This window comes from Portunus trituberculatus, chromosome 18 (genome assembly GCF_017591435.1).
Source record: "Portunus trituberculatus isolate SZX2019 chromosome 18, ASM1759143v1, whole genome shotgun sequence".
Taxonomy (NCBI): domain Eukaryota; kingdom Metazoa; phylum Arthropoda; class Malacostraca; order Decapoda; family Portunidae; genus Portunus; species Portunus trituberculatus.
This window is the reverse complement of record NC_059272.1, coordinates 3,925,107-3,940,514: the sequence shown is the minus strand read 5'-3', so window position 1 is coordinate 3,940,514 and position 15,408 is coordinate 3,925,107. Positions and strand designations below refer to the sequence as shown.

General features: G+C 40.6%; 1 protein-coding gene across 27 annotated transcripts in view; it reads left to right on the top strand.

Moving 5' to 3' along the window:
• The window catches only part of LOC123505792 (mitogen-activated protein kinase kinase kinase 7-interacting protein 3 homolog), a 146,949-nt gene that overhangs the window by 117,182 nt on the left and 14,359 nt on the right, over nucleotides 1-15,408 (top strand). For 13 of the 27 annotated variants that reach the window (XM_045257495.1, XM_045257499.1, XM_045257494.1 and 10 more), the window contains 2 exons: nucleotides 3,769-3,920; nucleotides 7,883-10,489. In XM_045257495.1, coding sequence (XP_045113430.1) covers nucleotides 3,769-3,920; nucleotides 7,883-8,254 — 524 coding nt within the window. In that variant the 3' untranslated portion in view covers nucleotides 8,255-10,489. Of the gene's footprint in view, nucleotides 1-3,768; nucleotides 3,921-7,882; nucleotides 10,490-15,408 lie in introns of those variants that run through there. The other 14 variants (XM_045257507.1, XM_045257512.1, XM_045257509.1 and 11 more) reach the window with 3 other exon arrangements.

The window sequence follows — 15,408 nt, the reverse complement described above, 5'->3', positions numbered from 1 at the left end:
GAAGTAATTGATGCCTCATTAAGGGAAGGTGTAGTGCCCCAAGACTGGAAAAGAGCTAACATTGTCCCAATCTATAAATCAGGTAACAAGAGAGACCCATTGAACTATAGACCAGTGTCACTTACAAGTGTGGTAGCTAAGATGTGTGAGAGGGTGGTGAAGAATAGATGGACAGACTTCTTGGAGAAAAATGACATACTTTGTGAGTGTCAATTTGGTTTTAGAAAAGGCGTTCATGCACGACAAACCTGATATGTTACTATTCGAGGGTGATAGATGTAATACAGGAAAGAGATGGTTGGGCTGATGGAATATATCTGGATTTAAAAAGGCCTTTGATAAGGTACCACACCAGAGACTGATCTGGAAACTTGAAATGGTAGGAGGAGTGCATGGCAGTTTACTAAAATGGATGGAAGACTTTTGGTAGGAAGAGAAATGAGAACAATAATTAAGGACAGACCATCAGAATGGGGATTGGTGGAGAGTGGAGTTCCACAGGGATCAGTGTTGGCACCAGTAATGTTCGCAGTCTACATAAATGACATGGTGGATGGGGTGTCCAGTTATGTGAGCCTATTTGCAGGCGATGCAAAATTGTTAAGAAAAGTGAGATGTGACAAAGATTGCGAACTACTCCAGGAAGACTTGGACAGAATATGGAAATGGAGCTGTACATGGCAAATGGAGTTCAACACGACAAAATGCAAGAAAATAGAGTTTGGCAAGAGTGAAAGAAGAATCAGGAGTATGTACAAGATAGGAAATGAAGACATAAAACCAGTCATGAAGAAAAAGACCTTGGGGTGACAATTACCAATGACCTATCGCCAGAGACATATAAACAAAATAATTGGAGAAGTATTGAACTTATTGAGGAACATAAGAGTGGTTGATATCTAGATGAAGAAATGATGAAGAAAATAATTACTGCAATGATAAGACCGAGGCTTGAATATGCAACAATACAGTGGGCTGCGAACTTAAAGAAACACATAAGGAAACTAGAGAAAGTACAGAGGGCTGCAACAAAATGGTGCCTGACTTAAGAGATTTGACTTATGAAGACAGACTGAAAAGAATGCAACTTCCAACCCTGGAAAACAGAAGAGAAAGGGGAGACCTGATAGCAATATACAGAGTGATGATTGGCATGGAAAAATGGATAGGGAAGATCTGTGTATGTGGAATGGAAGAATGTCGAGAGGGCATGGGAAAAACTAAAATGGCCACTTATAGGAGAGATGTGAAAAATATAGCTTCCTCATAGAAGGGTGGAAGCATGGAATAGTTTAGACGTGGAAGTGGTCAACGCAAGGAATATTCATGATTTTAAGAAAAGCTGGACATTAATAGATATGGAGACGGGACAACACGAGCATAGCTCTTTTCCGTATGTTACAATTAGGTAAATACAATTAGGTAAATACACACACACACACACACACACACACACACACACACACACACACACACACACACACACACACACACACACACACACACACACACACACACACACACACACACACACACACACACACACACACACACACACACACACACACACACACACACACACACACACACACACACACACACACACACACACACACACACACACACACACACACACACACACACACACACACACACACACACACACATACACACACAAACATACACACACATACATAAAAACACACACAAAAATAAAAAAAAAAATAAAATATAAAAATATAAATATACAAAAATATATACACAAATATAAATACACACACACACACACACACACACACACACACACACACACACACACACACACACACACACACACACACACACACACACACACACACACACACACACACACACACAGACCTACACGGCCCGGATAGCTCAGTGGTTAGATACAAGCCAGATAACCGGGTTCGATTCGCCGGGTGGAGATATTTGGGTGTGTCTCCTTCACGTAGCCCTGTTCACCTAGCAGTGAGTACACATGTACACGAGGAGTTGTGACACACACACACACACACACACACACACACACACACACACACACACACACACACACACACACACACACACACACACACACACACACACACACACACACACACACACACACACACACACACACACACACACACACACACACACGTCGTAGCATTGAGAAGTGGAATAAACTAGGCAGTCATGTCGTTGATGCGGTGTGTGTCAATCAGATGAAAGAGAGATATGACAGGAATGGACAAGGAGACAGGACACAGAGAGCTTAGCTCGGGCCCTGTAATACACAAATAGGTAAATACAAATAGGTAAATACACACACACACACACACACAGAGTTACATGTTTCCTGATATGGCATTAAAAGGTGCCGCCAGTCATCAATCACCCTCAAGAACTCTTATGTTTTTAACACAATTTAACACAAATTTAAATAAAACAGCATGACAGTTTGAGCAGAGGACAATATCTTGTTTTAAAGAAATGGTTTTTCTAAAAAGAATAGATTCAGAGCTTTCCTTTGCACTGCAAGCTGACTCCCTGTAGGGGATGCAGTTGCTTAATAATGAGTCACAATCAGTAACTAATCAGGTAGGTTGTCTGCAGACAATGATGGGACCAACAATAAAAGAAAAAAAAATTTCAAGTACTACAAATAAAACCTTACATACTATATTTTAATGGATAAGAAATAATGATAAATATAAATAAATAATCAAAGCCTTAAAGGAACATCATGTTTTGAATCATGAAACTGACTCTGATGAACTTTTGATATTTGTCATAATTTCTTATCCATTAAAGTATATGTAAGGTTTTATTTCTGCTATTTAAGATTTTCTTTTATTTACTGTTTGTCCTCATGACACTGGAAATGAATGATGTGAATGGGAGGACAGTTTTACTGAATAGGAAGAAAACTTATTATACGTAATGATGGAAAGATATGTTTCTTGGTAAGTGGAGGAATGGATCTTAGTTTCTTGAAACACATGAGTATGAGGCATGGGTGGTTTTTCACTGTTGCATTGTACCAACAGTCACATGTGCAAGAGAGAGACTTGAGTGTTATTGAAATTACTTGCCAAAATATCTCTTGTGTATGTGTGTATGGAGAAAGTATGGTAGAAGCAAGGAAAGTGTGTAAAAGGAGATGAGACAAATTATAGAATGGTTGAAGAATTAAATAAAGCAGTGAAAAATTATGTGGACACAGGAAAAGAATGATAACCTACCATATATGATATAGATATGTGTTATGATATAATCTACTATATTTGAGCAGAATAGATGTAGTGAGTGCTGGATGGTAACTTAGAATATAGGGAGATAAAATGCTAATTTATGAAAGAGTGAGAGGAGGAGAAAAAGATTATGGTGTGCAAGGAGTGGAATGAATGGGTACATCCTTTGTGACTGTTGCTTAGGGAAATGTCTCATAAGCTCTAATTTTGTGTTTCTTGAGTATAGTGCCATGTCTTTAAAAGAAAACAAGTACAAACTTCATGAGGATAATGTTAATGGATAAACAGGTCTTGCAGCATCTGTAATCCCTTGCACTGAGTAGTGTTATATAAACTTGCATACTTTAATGGACTTTTGAGATGCTTATTGCTCTTGTTGAGAGTGATATTGTTATCCTCACCTTTTGAATTACTAAGAGACAAGTTATGCTCTTCTTTTGAATGAAAAGAGAATGGTTTTGTTTGTGTCAGTTTTTGTCTGTATTTGCTCAAAACCTACTGATTCTTACAGGAGGAAGCTCCGGGTCCAGCTTGGGGAGTGAAATGGGCACCCCCAATACTCCCAACACTCCCCACACACCTGTCTACCCCACCCGCCCAGCGCCCCCTCCCCCTGCACCCCCTCCCCCATCCCTCCCCAACCACAGCTACAGCCAATACCAGGTGAGTCTCAGTGGTGTAGTTTGACCTGAGCGACAGTAAGGTGTGATTCAATTGTCCATTGCTGATTAGTGTTTGTTGCCTCTGTTATGTGAGGATGTGTGATGGAAAATGCAAGTTTAATTTTTACTAATGTTTTTTTTATAAAGATAAATGATAGAGTGGATAATACATTAGTATTATCTTGATTATTCAGGTAATATTATCTGAGACATTTTCTGAACAAAAATCATGTTTGTTCTGATGGGGAAAGTTCCGTGTAGGCTGCATACGTATCGTGCTATTTTGTATTGTTATTTGCCTTATCTTGATTAATGTGTTTGAATTCACAGGTAAATGTTCTCCATCATTAGATTGGATAAACTTAGGATTGAATATTTGAACACAATAATACTTTAAAGAGAGCACAGTCCACAGATGCAGTGATATAGTACTCTAGAAGACAACCATCCATGACATTGTGGCAACACTTGAATGCAACCTTGCTTAAATATATCTATATTTTTTAATGTAACTGTACTTAATCCTCATCTTCTTTTCCTCACTGAAACACAGCTGTCTGAGACAACTGACAGTAGCCCCTTCTCTGTTCCCTCCTACTTTCTCTATCCTCATTTTCTTTCTAAAGCTGAATGTTGCACAATGACTCAAGTTGGTTTCGTGCCCACGCTATTGAATCTTCAGAGTTTTCCACCATCTGTCTTTGATTCAATAGTCACTCTCTAACTAGATTTATTTGTGCTGTCTGTCTCTCCCCTAACTCCTCTAGCTACAGTAAATTCTTTGATTATTTAACTTCCAAAGTAGAGCATATTTTGTCCCTCTATCCTTTTGCATTTTGCAGAGATCTCCATCCTTGGAGATTTCAATGTTCACCTTCAGCTTTGGCTTTCCTCTCCCTTCATTGACCATCCTGGTGAACTAGCCTTCAACTTTCCTATCCTCCATGACCTAGAACAACTCGTATTCCTGAGCATCTTGGAGATACTCCCAACATTCTTGATCTTTTCCTTGCCGCTAACCCTTCTGCTTATGCTGTTACCCGGGCAGGGGTTCTCAACCCGGGGTACGCGTACCCCCAGGGGTACATGAGAGGAATTTTGGGGGTACATGGCAGGTTTCTCAAAATGCTTCAGTTTTGAATAGCAGCAAATTTGTTTGTAGTTACAATGTGTCCTTCACTAGAACCAGGACATGTTAACAATGTTAACAAGGAAACTCTTGGAGTTATATCACTTGAGAGAAAGCTCTCTTGGATTACAGTTGCCACACAACCTTGCAAACCTATAATATTTGTTCTGATTTATTATTTTAAATGTTATTCACACACACAGTGACTTATTTATCACTGTTACTAGTTACAAGTTGCAACTAGCTGCAAGCAACACTAGTTCACTGCCATAATGATTGAAAATTGTCTGATGTAGTTCCTTTTTGGTAAATGCATTGCATGTTAGTCACATATAGTGTCTCCCTGTAAGGTACCAGTTCCTATCGACACTACCTCATAGAAACATACTAATATTAATTAAAAATTGTGTCTGCTCCACATATATAACACAATTTAAACTTAATAAACTAAGTCAATAAACCATGCATTTATAGTTACCCTTCCTGACGCTGCATTGTGGGTAAGGCGTACGTGATCAATACTGAAAGACTTCGAGGGGTACCTAACATTAAAAAGGTTGAGAACCCCTGTACAGTTACCGTATCATCTCCGTTGGGCTCCTCTGATCACAATCTCATATCTGTATCTTGTCCTGTTCCTCCAATCCCTCCACAGGATCCCCAAAAGCAGAGGTGCCACTGGCATTTTTGACTCTGCCATTTGGGGGGACCTGAGGAAGTATTATGCAGATTTTCCCTGGAATGATTACAGTTTCTGTGTCAGAGACCCTGAGTGCATGACAGAGGTGATAGTGTCTGGCATGGAGGTGTACATTTCTCATTTTTTTCTGAACCTAAACCTTCTAAACCTTGGTTTAACACAGCCTGTTCTCATGCAATACATGATAGAGAGGTTGCCCTCAAAAGGTACTTGAGCCTTCCATACACTTTATATTTCTGCCCGGAGTCATGCCAAGTCTGTTCTTCAACTTGCCAAAAACTCCTTCATAAATAAAAAATTTCAAAATCTCAAATTCTAACTCCCCTCGTGACTGTCGGCATTTGGCCCAAAACATCTCCAATAACTTTACTTTTTCATTTTTCCCTCCTTTTCATCCTAATGGCATCACTGCCATCTCATCTGTTTCTAAAGCTGAACTCTTCTATCAAACCTTTGCTAATAAATCCACCTTGGATGATTCTGTGCGTGTCCCTCCCCCTCCGCCTCCCTTTGACTATTTCATACCTTCAAAATTCTCCGTGATGATGTTTTCCATACCCTCGCTGGCCTAAACCCTCAGAAGGCTTGTGGACCTGATGGGTTCCCTCCTATTTTTCTCAAAAACTGTGCTTACATGCTTACACCTTGCCTCTCCAAACTTTTTCAATCATGTCTATCGACTTCTACCTTTCCTTCTTGCTGGAAGTTTCCTTATATTGAGCCTGTTCCTAAAATAGGTGACCGTTCTAATCCCTCAAACTACCATCCTATAGCTTTGATCTGTTGCTTGTCTATAGTTTATGAATCTATCCTGAATAGGAAGATTCTTAAACATCTGTCACTTCACAATCTTCTATCTGATCGCCAGTATGGCTTCCTTCAAGGTCACTCTGTTGGTGATCTTTTACCGTTAGACATATAACGAAAGCTTTTGATAAAGTCTGGCACAAAGCTTTGATTTCAAAACTACCCTCCTACGGTTTCTATCCTTCTCTGCAACTTTATTTCAAGTTCCCTTTCCAACCATTCTATTGCAGCCATTGTAGATGGCCACTGTTCTAAATCTATTAAGAATGGTGTTCCTCATGGTTCTGTTCTGTCACCCACTCTCTTTCTATTATTCATTAATGATCTTCTTAAGCAAACTACTTGCTCTATCCACTCCTACGCTGATGATACCACCCTACATCTTTCCACGTCCTTTCAGAGACAACCAACCCTTCAGGAAGTCAACAGATCATGCAGGGATGCCACAGTGTGCCTGACTTCTTATCCTTTTAAGATTTCTGATTGGGGCAGAGAAAACTTAGTCTGGACAACTATCCCCTCTTCTTCAATGACACTCAACTGACTCCCTCTTTTACACTGAATATCCTTTACTCATAAACTTAACTGGAAACTTCACATCTCATCTCCTGCTAAAACAGCTTCTATGAAGCTAAGCGTTCTAAGGCATCTCCACCAATCTTTCTTGCCCCTCCAATTGCTAACTCTGTACAAAGGCCTTATCTGTCCTTGTATGGAGTACTCTTCGCATGTTTGGGGGTTTCAACTCACACAGTTTTATTAGATAGGGTGGAATCAAAAGCTTTTTGTCTCATCAACTCCATTCCTCTGACTAACTGTCTTCAGCATCTTTCTCACTGCCAAAATGTTGCATCTCTCTATCTTTTATCATTATTTTCATGCTAACTGCTCTACTGATCTTGCTAACTGCATGCCTCCCCTCCTGCAGCCTCACTGCACAAGGCTTTCTTCTCATCCCTATTCTGCTCAACTCTCTAATGCAATAGTTACCAGTATTCTCAATCATTCATACCTTTGATAAACTCTGGAACTTCCTATATGCTTCTATATTTCCAGCTTCCTATGACTTGACTTCTTTTAAGAGGGAGGTTTCAAGACATTTGTTCCTGTCTTTTGGATTACTCTTTGCCTATCTTATAGGGAACTTGCAGTTCAAGTGAGCCTTTTTTTTTTTTTTTTTTTTTTTTTTTTTTTTTTTTGCTAGTTTCCTTCTTGCTTGAAAAAATAATTGCATATTATGTATATTGCAATTCAATTTAAATACATTGTTTTTTTTGTTTTTTTTATCTTTGATGCCATATGCCACACTAAGACCTTGTATCTACAGGGGCGAGGCGGGGAGCGGGTGGAGGAGGCGAGTCACAAGTGGGGCTGCACCAAGTGCACCTTCATCAACCACCCTGACATGAGCATGTGCGAGATGTGCGACTTTCCCCGCTTCACCATAGGTACGACTCCCTCCCGACAGACAGCCTCTACTTCCCCCCACCACCAGGGCCCCTGCTACTGCCACCATCGTCACCACCACCTCCAACATACCGCAGGTCCACCCGCAGGTTCACCCAGACCCGATGGTGCTGTCTTGCCACACACCAGCTCCTGCTCTTCCCTCCCTCTATCGCAGGGCAAACCCAGCCTCACTAACATCCTCAAGGACAAATTCTTGAGCCTCAGGGACCGCCGCTCCGACAGTGTTTGAGGACTGAGGACGATGTCTGTGTATGTGTGTGTATGAGAGAGAGAGAGAGAGAGAAAGTGGCATATTTCTGTGCTATGGTGTATGAATATGTTGGGTTTAAGTGATTGTGTGTGTGTGTGTGTGTGCGTGTGCGTGCACTCATGCATGCATGTGCTTATGTGCGTGCTTTCTGTGACTATTTGTCTGTCTGTGTGTTTATCTTTCCTTGACTGGCTGACTGACACAGACGTGCCTCACAACACACTGACATAAGGAAGGCATAATTACTGTTCACTGTTGCTCTTCTGATCTGTGCACTTACTTTTAACTATCCATATGGTTCCCAGAGAAAACTTAAATGATTTATGAACTTGATTCTTTAAAGTGAAGTGCTTCATATCTCTGTCCATGCATTTTGCGTGTCTACCTATCCATCTCAGACGCCATGCTCTACAAGTGGGTGGCCATATCCTTCTTGTTGTCTAGACACCTGGCCTCTCCCAACACCCCTCACATATGTACTCCCTCACCTGATCCTTCTATTTAAGTTTCCTTCCTCTCCCATAAACAATAAAGTGTTTTATGAAGTGTAAATCTGCATGGAACACTCATGATGGACACTAGTAACAGACACTCATTTTCAAAAGTGTATTGAGAGCGCTGCTTATTCTTCCAGTATTTCACATTCCTATATGGACTGAACATCCACACAGACTGTAAGATGTGTGAGAAAGTCTTTACTTTGTTCCATTCACTGTAAACACTGAAAAAATTTTGGTGGTGGAAGAATAAATGGCATCCTAAAAGGACCAAAGGCTACTTTCACTGTACTGGCTGGACTTTTGTCCCACTTAGCCACTCAGTTCTTAAGAGGCTTTACTGTTTTCTGAAAGTGACAAACTGCTGGGCAGTCAGAGATAAAAAAACAAGAGATGGGAGAAGAAAAGAGGCTGTGTGTGAAACACTTGAGGAGCTACTGAGGAGAACTTGTGGCTTCACCTGTGGCTCCTTCTTGAGGTGGTCAAGTTTTCTTTTTTGCCTGTTTTTCAGTGAACACTTTGTGTGTGGAAATTTTCATGTTCCTTTTTCTCATAATCAGTACTCTTATTTCAGTTACCACAAGAATAGAAGCTGTATTGTCTGATAGAATTTGCACTTGAGGGGCAATAAGTAAAAGATGAACTCATTCAGCACAGGGTGAACAGATATTTAATAGGCATTGCAAAGAAGAGCACACCAAGTACCTAGACATGGGTGTGCTTTTGAACCACAGACAGAAGAAAGGTTCTCTTTCCATGAAACTCAATGTTGTTGTGAGACAGGAAGGGTAGGGATTGTGTGTGACCCTCTAGATATTTTGTTCTTGTTCTGTCCTTGCTGGCTTCTTGTACAAAGGGCATATAGGGTGGTGGATAAGGACTTGGTGTTCCCTTTCATCATACGCTGATTGCTCTTGGTCTGTCCTTGGCTGACATTTTTCACAGGGGATCTGGACATTGGTATTGGAGGTTCTGGCTTTGGGTCTTTATTGTGGCAGTGGTATTCAGTGTTTCTTGTTAGCTTCCTTCATGTGACCCAGCAAGATGTGACTCCCCAAGGGGTAGCATTGCATGACCTTTGATCTGTAATGAGAGTTAACACCATCATGTGCATGGTGGATGCAAAGACAGTGTTATTAACATGCACTAACATAATAAACCTTGCAGGGCTGTGGACCATGAACTGCAGGTGATGATCAGTTTGCTAAAATTTATTTTTATGTATATGTACATGTTTATTATACTATTACTGTTTTGAATCTTGATGTGCTGAGTGGCATTGTCCATGTCTGGCTGTATAGTGAGACCTTGCTCAGGAAACATAGGGATCATGACTCTCAAATTGACTCCTAAGATGTTAAATATTTTTTAAAGAATTACAATTTTTTTTATCTCTGCAATTTGGTGCCTGAGTCATACATAGAATGCTTCATGGTTAGCTGCAGTGAGGCTCGGAGGAACAAGGGAACTCAAGTTCACTTTCAAGTATTTCAGTAGAAAACTTTGTTAAGAAGAGTAAAAGCTTGAGTGATTGTGTTCCTCCCCGCCTGTCTGTAGTGGATGCAGGACTTGTGGCCTCCACACTGACGTTGGTACTGTTGGGGCGCCTCCCGCCCTCCTGGTGCTGAGGAAGTACTTGGTGACTTGTGCTGAACATTATTACCACTAAGAATATTGTTGAATGATTGCTACTTCAAGTAAAACATGTTGAACAAAATATAACTTCTTCATTTAGAAAGGCCTATTTATTTAAGAAAATAATTTTGTGCTCCACACACTCATTATACTCTAGAATTGTGAAAAATAGCTCCTTTTAGAGTTTTGACCTCAGATTTGCTCTTGATCCTTATGTTGGTCATGATTTTCCTCTTGTGCATTTTGTGCATTTTTTGCAAATTTTGAACTTTGAGTGTGATATTACAAGTCTAATTCACTAATGTGTTGAGTGTAAGCTCTCATCTAATGTCTCTACATTGCCATGTAGTTCTTTTGAACATGCTTGTCTCTAGGAGGATGACAAGGTAAGGGACCTCATCAGTACTGTCTTCAAACAATACTTCATATCCATGGTACTTCTTGCATGATTTCCTCACACACACACACACACACACACACACACACACACACACACACACACACATGTAACTCGAGGGGTTGTGGCCTCGCTTTCCCGGTGTGTGGAGTGTGTGGTCTCAGTCTACCGAAGATCAGTCTATGAGCTCTGAGCTCGCTCCGTAATGGGGAAGACTGGCTGGGTGACCAGCAGGTGACCGAGGTGAATTACACACACACACACACACACACACACACACACACACACACACACACACACACACACACACACACACACACACACACACACACACACACACACACACACACACACACACACACAGCTGTTCTCAACATGTGTGGTGGAACACAAATGTATCATATTCACTTGCTACAAGTTTTCAATTTCTTTTGATGTAGTGGTCTTCATTTACATTACATATTCATAATTTTTAGTATACCATTGCTATCACTTAACCCAAACAGTGTTTAGTATGTATATGTACATATGTTTTAGGGAAGTGTTTAGTATGTATATATACAGTTTCATTTGTGGGCTGTGTTACAGCCTTAAATTTTCTTTCTATATATAAGAATTGTCACTAACAGTAACAAAGAATATTTTGACAAGTCAGGATTGAATTTTTCATATTTATATACCTGTCTTTTGGGCTTATAATTATTATAGGCTAAACACTTCTGTAAGAACTGAGACATAGTACTTGGGGATTGTTATTATTATTATTATTATTATTATTATTATCATTATTATTATTTTTATGCCTTTGTAAACATGCATATGATATCAGAGCAAAACTCAATTGAATACTACATTATTAGAGAGGGATAAAGATTCTGGTTATAAATGTTTTGGTGTAATGAAATTGTTGTGGATTTGGCTATTCAGGATGATCCCCCCAAAAATCATCACATAGAAAGATCAGTTATTTTTTCTTAGGAAGTTATTTCTCAAATCTATAATCAGTAGAGAGCATAGTAAATAGGAAATAAGACTTCAGAGTAACTGAAAATGAAAACTAGAAGTTACAAAATTCATATTCTAGTATGTTTTATTCTTTGAGAAGTGCAGCCTTAAGAAATTGGGGTGTTGCTAGATTCACATCAAACTATTTTGTTGAACATACAGTTCCTGATCTCTCAGTGTTTATAATTAAAAGAAGTACTGTATTTGACAGCATATAGGATGCACAGGTATATAAGATGCACCCACATTTAAGCAGGTCAAATTCAGGAGAAAAAGTTTTTAGTTCATGTAAGCACAACAAAAACAAACTCCCCAATCATTTGATTTTTGTCTTCATTTACTAGTCTTTGGGGATCTACAATTTTCTTTCTTTCTTCTTTTGACTGAGGGCAATTTAGTATGAAGTGGACTAGGTTTTTGTCTTGTAGATGACATAATGAGCAAATTGTTTCATGAGCGTGGTGGCGAAAGTGATGTAAACAACACTGCCGACTGATCGCTCTCTCTCTCTCTCTCTCTCTCTCTCTCTCTCTCTCTCTCTCTCTCTCTCTCTCTCTCTCTCTCTCTCTCTCTCTCTCTCTCTCTCTCTCTCTCTCTCTCTCTCTCTCTCTCTCTCTCTCTCTCTCTCTCTCTCTCTCCTACCAAGAAATACTTGTTCCCATTGCAGAGTACTGCCTTAGATTGGCTGTGAGGGTGGTCATATGGCAAATTTGTAGCAGGGCAGTACTCTATGGCAAGACTGCATAAGATATCGGCCCCAGCAGCCAGCACTCAACAGGGTCACACTTCTGTGCTAAGATGCCACCTTTAGGATGGGGAACCCTTTTCTATAGAGAACATGCCTTAATTTTACCTCTTCAGCGATGTGGAACAAAAGATAGAATGATTTTGGAAGTAATTTCGGAAACACATCAATATATATATAGAAAACAGAGGGAGAAAAAGAAAGACAAAGACAGAGAGTAAGGAGGCAATAGTGTGGAGGTAGTTTACTCTTTTTTTTTTTTTTTTTTTTTTTTATACCATGTGGACTTTTCACGGGAATTTCTGGGCTAAAGGGGATACTGTTTAGGGTACTTCCTATCTCAAAGCCCACCCGCTAGGAAACCGTTGCCCCGAGTGAGGAAGCCCAACCTACACTCGGACCATGGACAGGATTCGAACCCGTGCGCTTGGAGATCCCTCGGACCCCAAAGCGCGCATGGTTCCACTGTACCACGGCGTCCCCGTGACTAACAAACTCTTGTCTTCCTCCTCTCCTTTGTCACTGCAGTAAGGTCCTTCAGGCAGTCATTAATTTTTTTTTCTTTTTTTTTATGTAGGAGAGAGGGCCAGTCTTGTATTAGAGAGTTGGATAGAATAAGGATGAGAGGAAGAAGAAAGCCTTGTGCAGCGAGGCCGCAGGAGGAGGGGAGGCATAGAGTTAGCAGGATCAGTAGAACAGTTAGAATGAAAGTAGCAATAAAAGCAAGAAAAAGATGCAGCATTTCGGTAGTTGTAAAGAGGCTGAAGACATTCAGTCAGAGGAGGGGAGTTGATGAGATGAAAAGCTTTTGATTTCACCCTATCTAATAAAACTGTGTGAGTGGAACCCCCCAAAACATGTGAAGAGTACTCTATACAGGGATGGATAAGGACCTCGTACAAAGTAAACAGTTGGAGGGGCGAGAAAACTGGCAGAAATGCCTCAGAACGCCTAACTTCATAGAAGCTGTTTTAGCAAGAGACGAGATGTGAATTTTTCAGTTAAGATTATGAGTAAAGGACAGACCGAGGATATTCAGTGTGGAAGAGCGAGACAGTTGAGTGTCACTGTAGAAGAGGGGATTGGTGTCTGGAAGGTTGTGTTGAGTTGATAGATGGAGGAATTAAGTTTTTGAGTCATTGAAAACTACTAGATTTTCTCTACCACAATCGGAAATCTTAGAAAGATCAGAAGTGAGGCGTTCTGTGGCGTCCCTGCGTGATCTGTTGACTTCCTGAAGGGTTGGTCGTCTCTGAAAGGGTGATGAAAGATGTAGGGTGGTATCATCAGCGTAAGAGTGAATAGGGCAAGAAGTTTGGTTAGGAAGATCATTAATGAATAATAGAAAGACAAGACAGAACCCTGAGGAACACCACTATTAATAGATTTAGGAGAAGAACAGTGGCCATCTACTACAGCAGCAATAGAATGGTCGGAAAGGAGACTTGAGATGAAGTTGTAGAGAGAAGGATGGAAATCGTAGGAGGGCAATTTGGAAATCAAAGCTTTATGCCAAGCTCTATCAAAAGCTTTTGATATGTCTAACGCAACAGCAAAAGTTTCACCGAAATCTCTAAAAGAGGATGACCAAGATTCAGTAAGATAAGCCAGAAGATCACCAGTAGAGGGACCTTGACGGAAGCCATACTGGCGATCAGATAGAAGATTGTGAAGTGATAGATGTTTGAGAATCTTCCTATTCAGGACAGATTAAAAACTCTAGACAAGCAAGAGATTAAAACTAAAAGACGGTAGTTTGAGGGATTAGAACGGTCACCCCTTTTAAGAACAGGCCTACAAACTTCCAGCAGGAAGGAAAGGTAGAAGTCGATAGACAAAGTTGAAAGAGTTTGGCCAGGCAAGGTGCAAGCACAGAAGCACAATTTTTGAGAACAATAGGAGGGACCCCATCAGGTCCATAAGCCTTCCGAGGGTTTAGGCCAGCAAGGGCATGGAAAACATCATTACGAAGAATTTTAATTGTAGACATGAAATAGTCAGAGGGAGGCAGGGACAAGCCCAGAATCATCCAAGGTGAAGTTGTGAGCAAAGGTTTGAGGAAAGAGTTCAGCTTTAGAGATAGAAGAGATGGCAGTGGTGCCATCAGGATGAAATAAAGGAGGGAAAGATGAAGAAGTGAAGTTATTTGAGATGTTTTTGGCTAGATGCCAGAAGTCACGAGGGGAGTTTGAGTTTGAAAGATTTTGACATTTTCTATTTATGAAAGAGTGTTTGGCAAGTTGAAGAACAGACTTGGCATGATTCCGAGCAGAAATATAAAGTGCATGAGATTCAGGAGATGGAAGGCTCAAGTACCTTTTGTGGGCAACCTCTCTATCATGTATAGCACGAGAACAGGCTGTGTTAAACCAAGGTTTAGAAGGTTTAGGTTGAGAAAAGAATGAGGAATGTACGCCTCCATGCCAGACACTATCACCTCTGTTATGCGTTCAGCACAAAGAGATGGGTCTCTGACACGGAAGCAATAATCATTCCAGGAAAATCAGCATAATACCTCCTCAGGTCCCCCAACTGGCAGAGGCAAAATGCCAGAGGCACCTTCGCTTTGGGGATCCTGAGAGGATTGGAGAAATAGGACAAGATACAGAAATGAGATTGTGATCGGAGGAGCCCAACGGAGATGAAAGGGTGACAGCATAAGCAGAAGGGTTAGAGGTGAGGAAGAGATCAAGAATGTTGGGTGTGTCTCCAAGACGGTCAGGAATATGAGTAGGGTGTTGCACCAGTTGCTCTAGGTCATGGAGGATAGCAAAGTTGAAGGCTAGTTCACCAAGATGGTCAGTGAGGGAAGGGGAAAGCCAAAGCTGGTGGTGAACATTGAAATCTCCAAGAA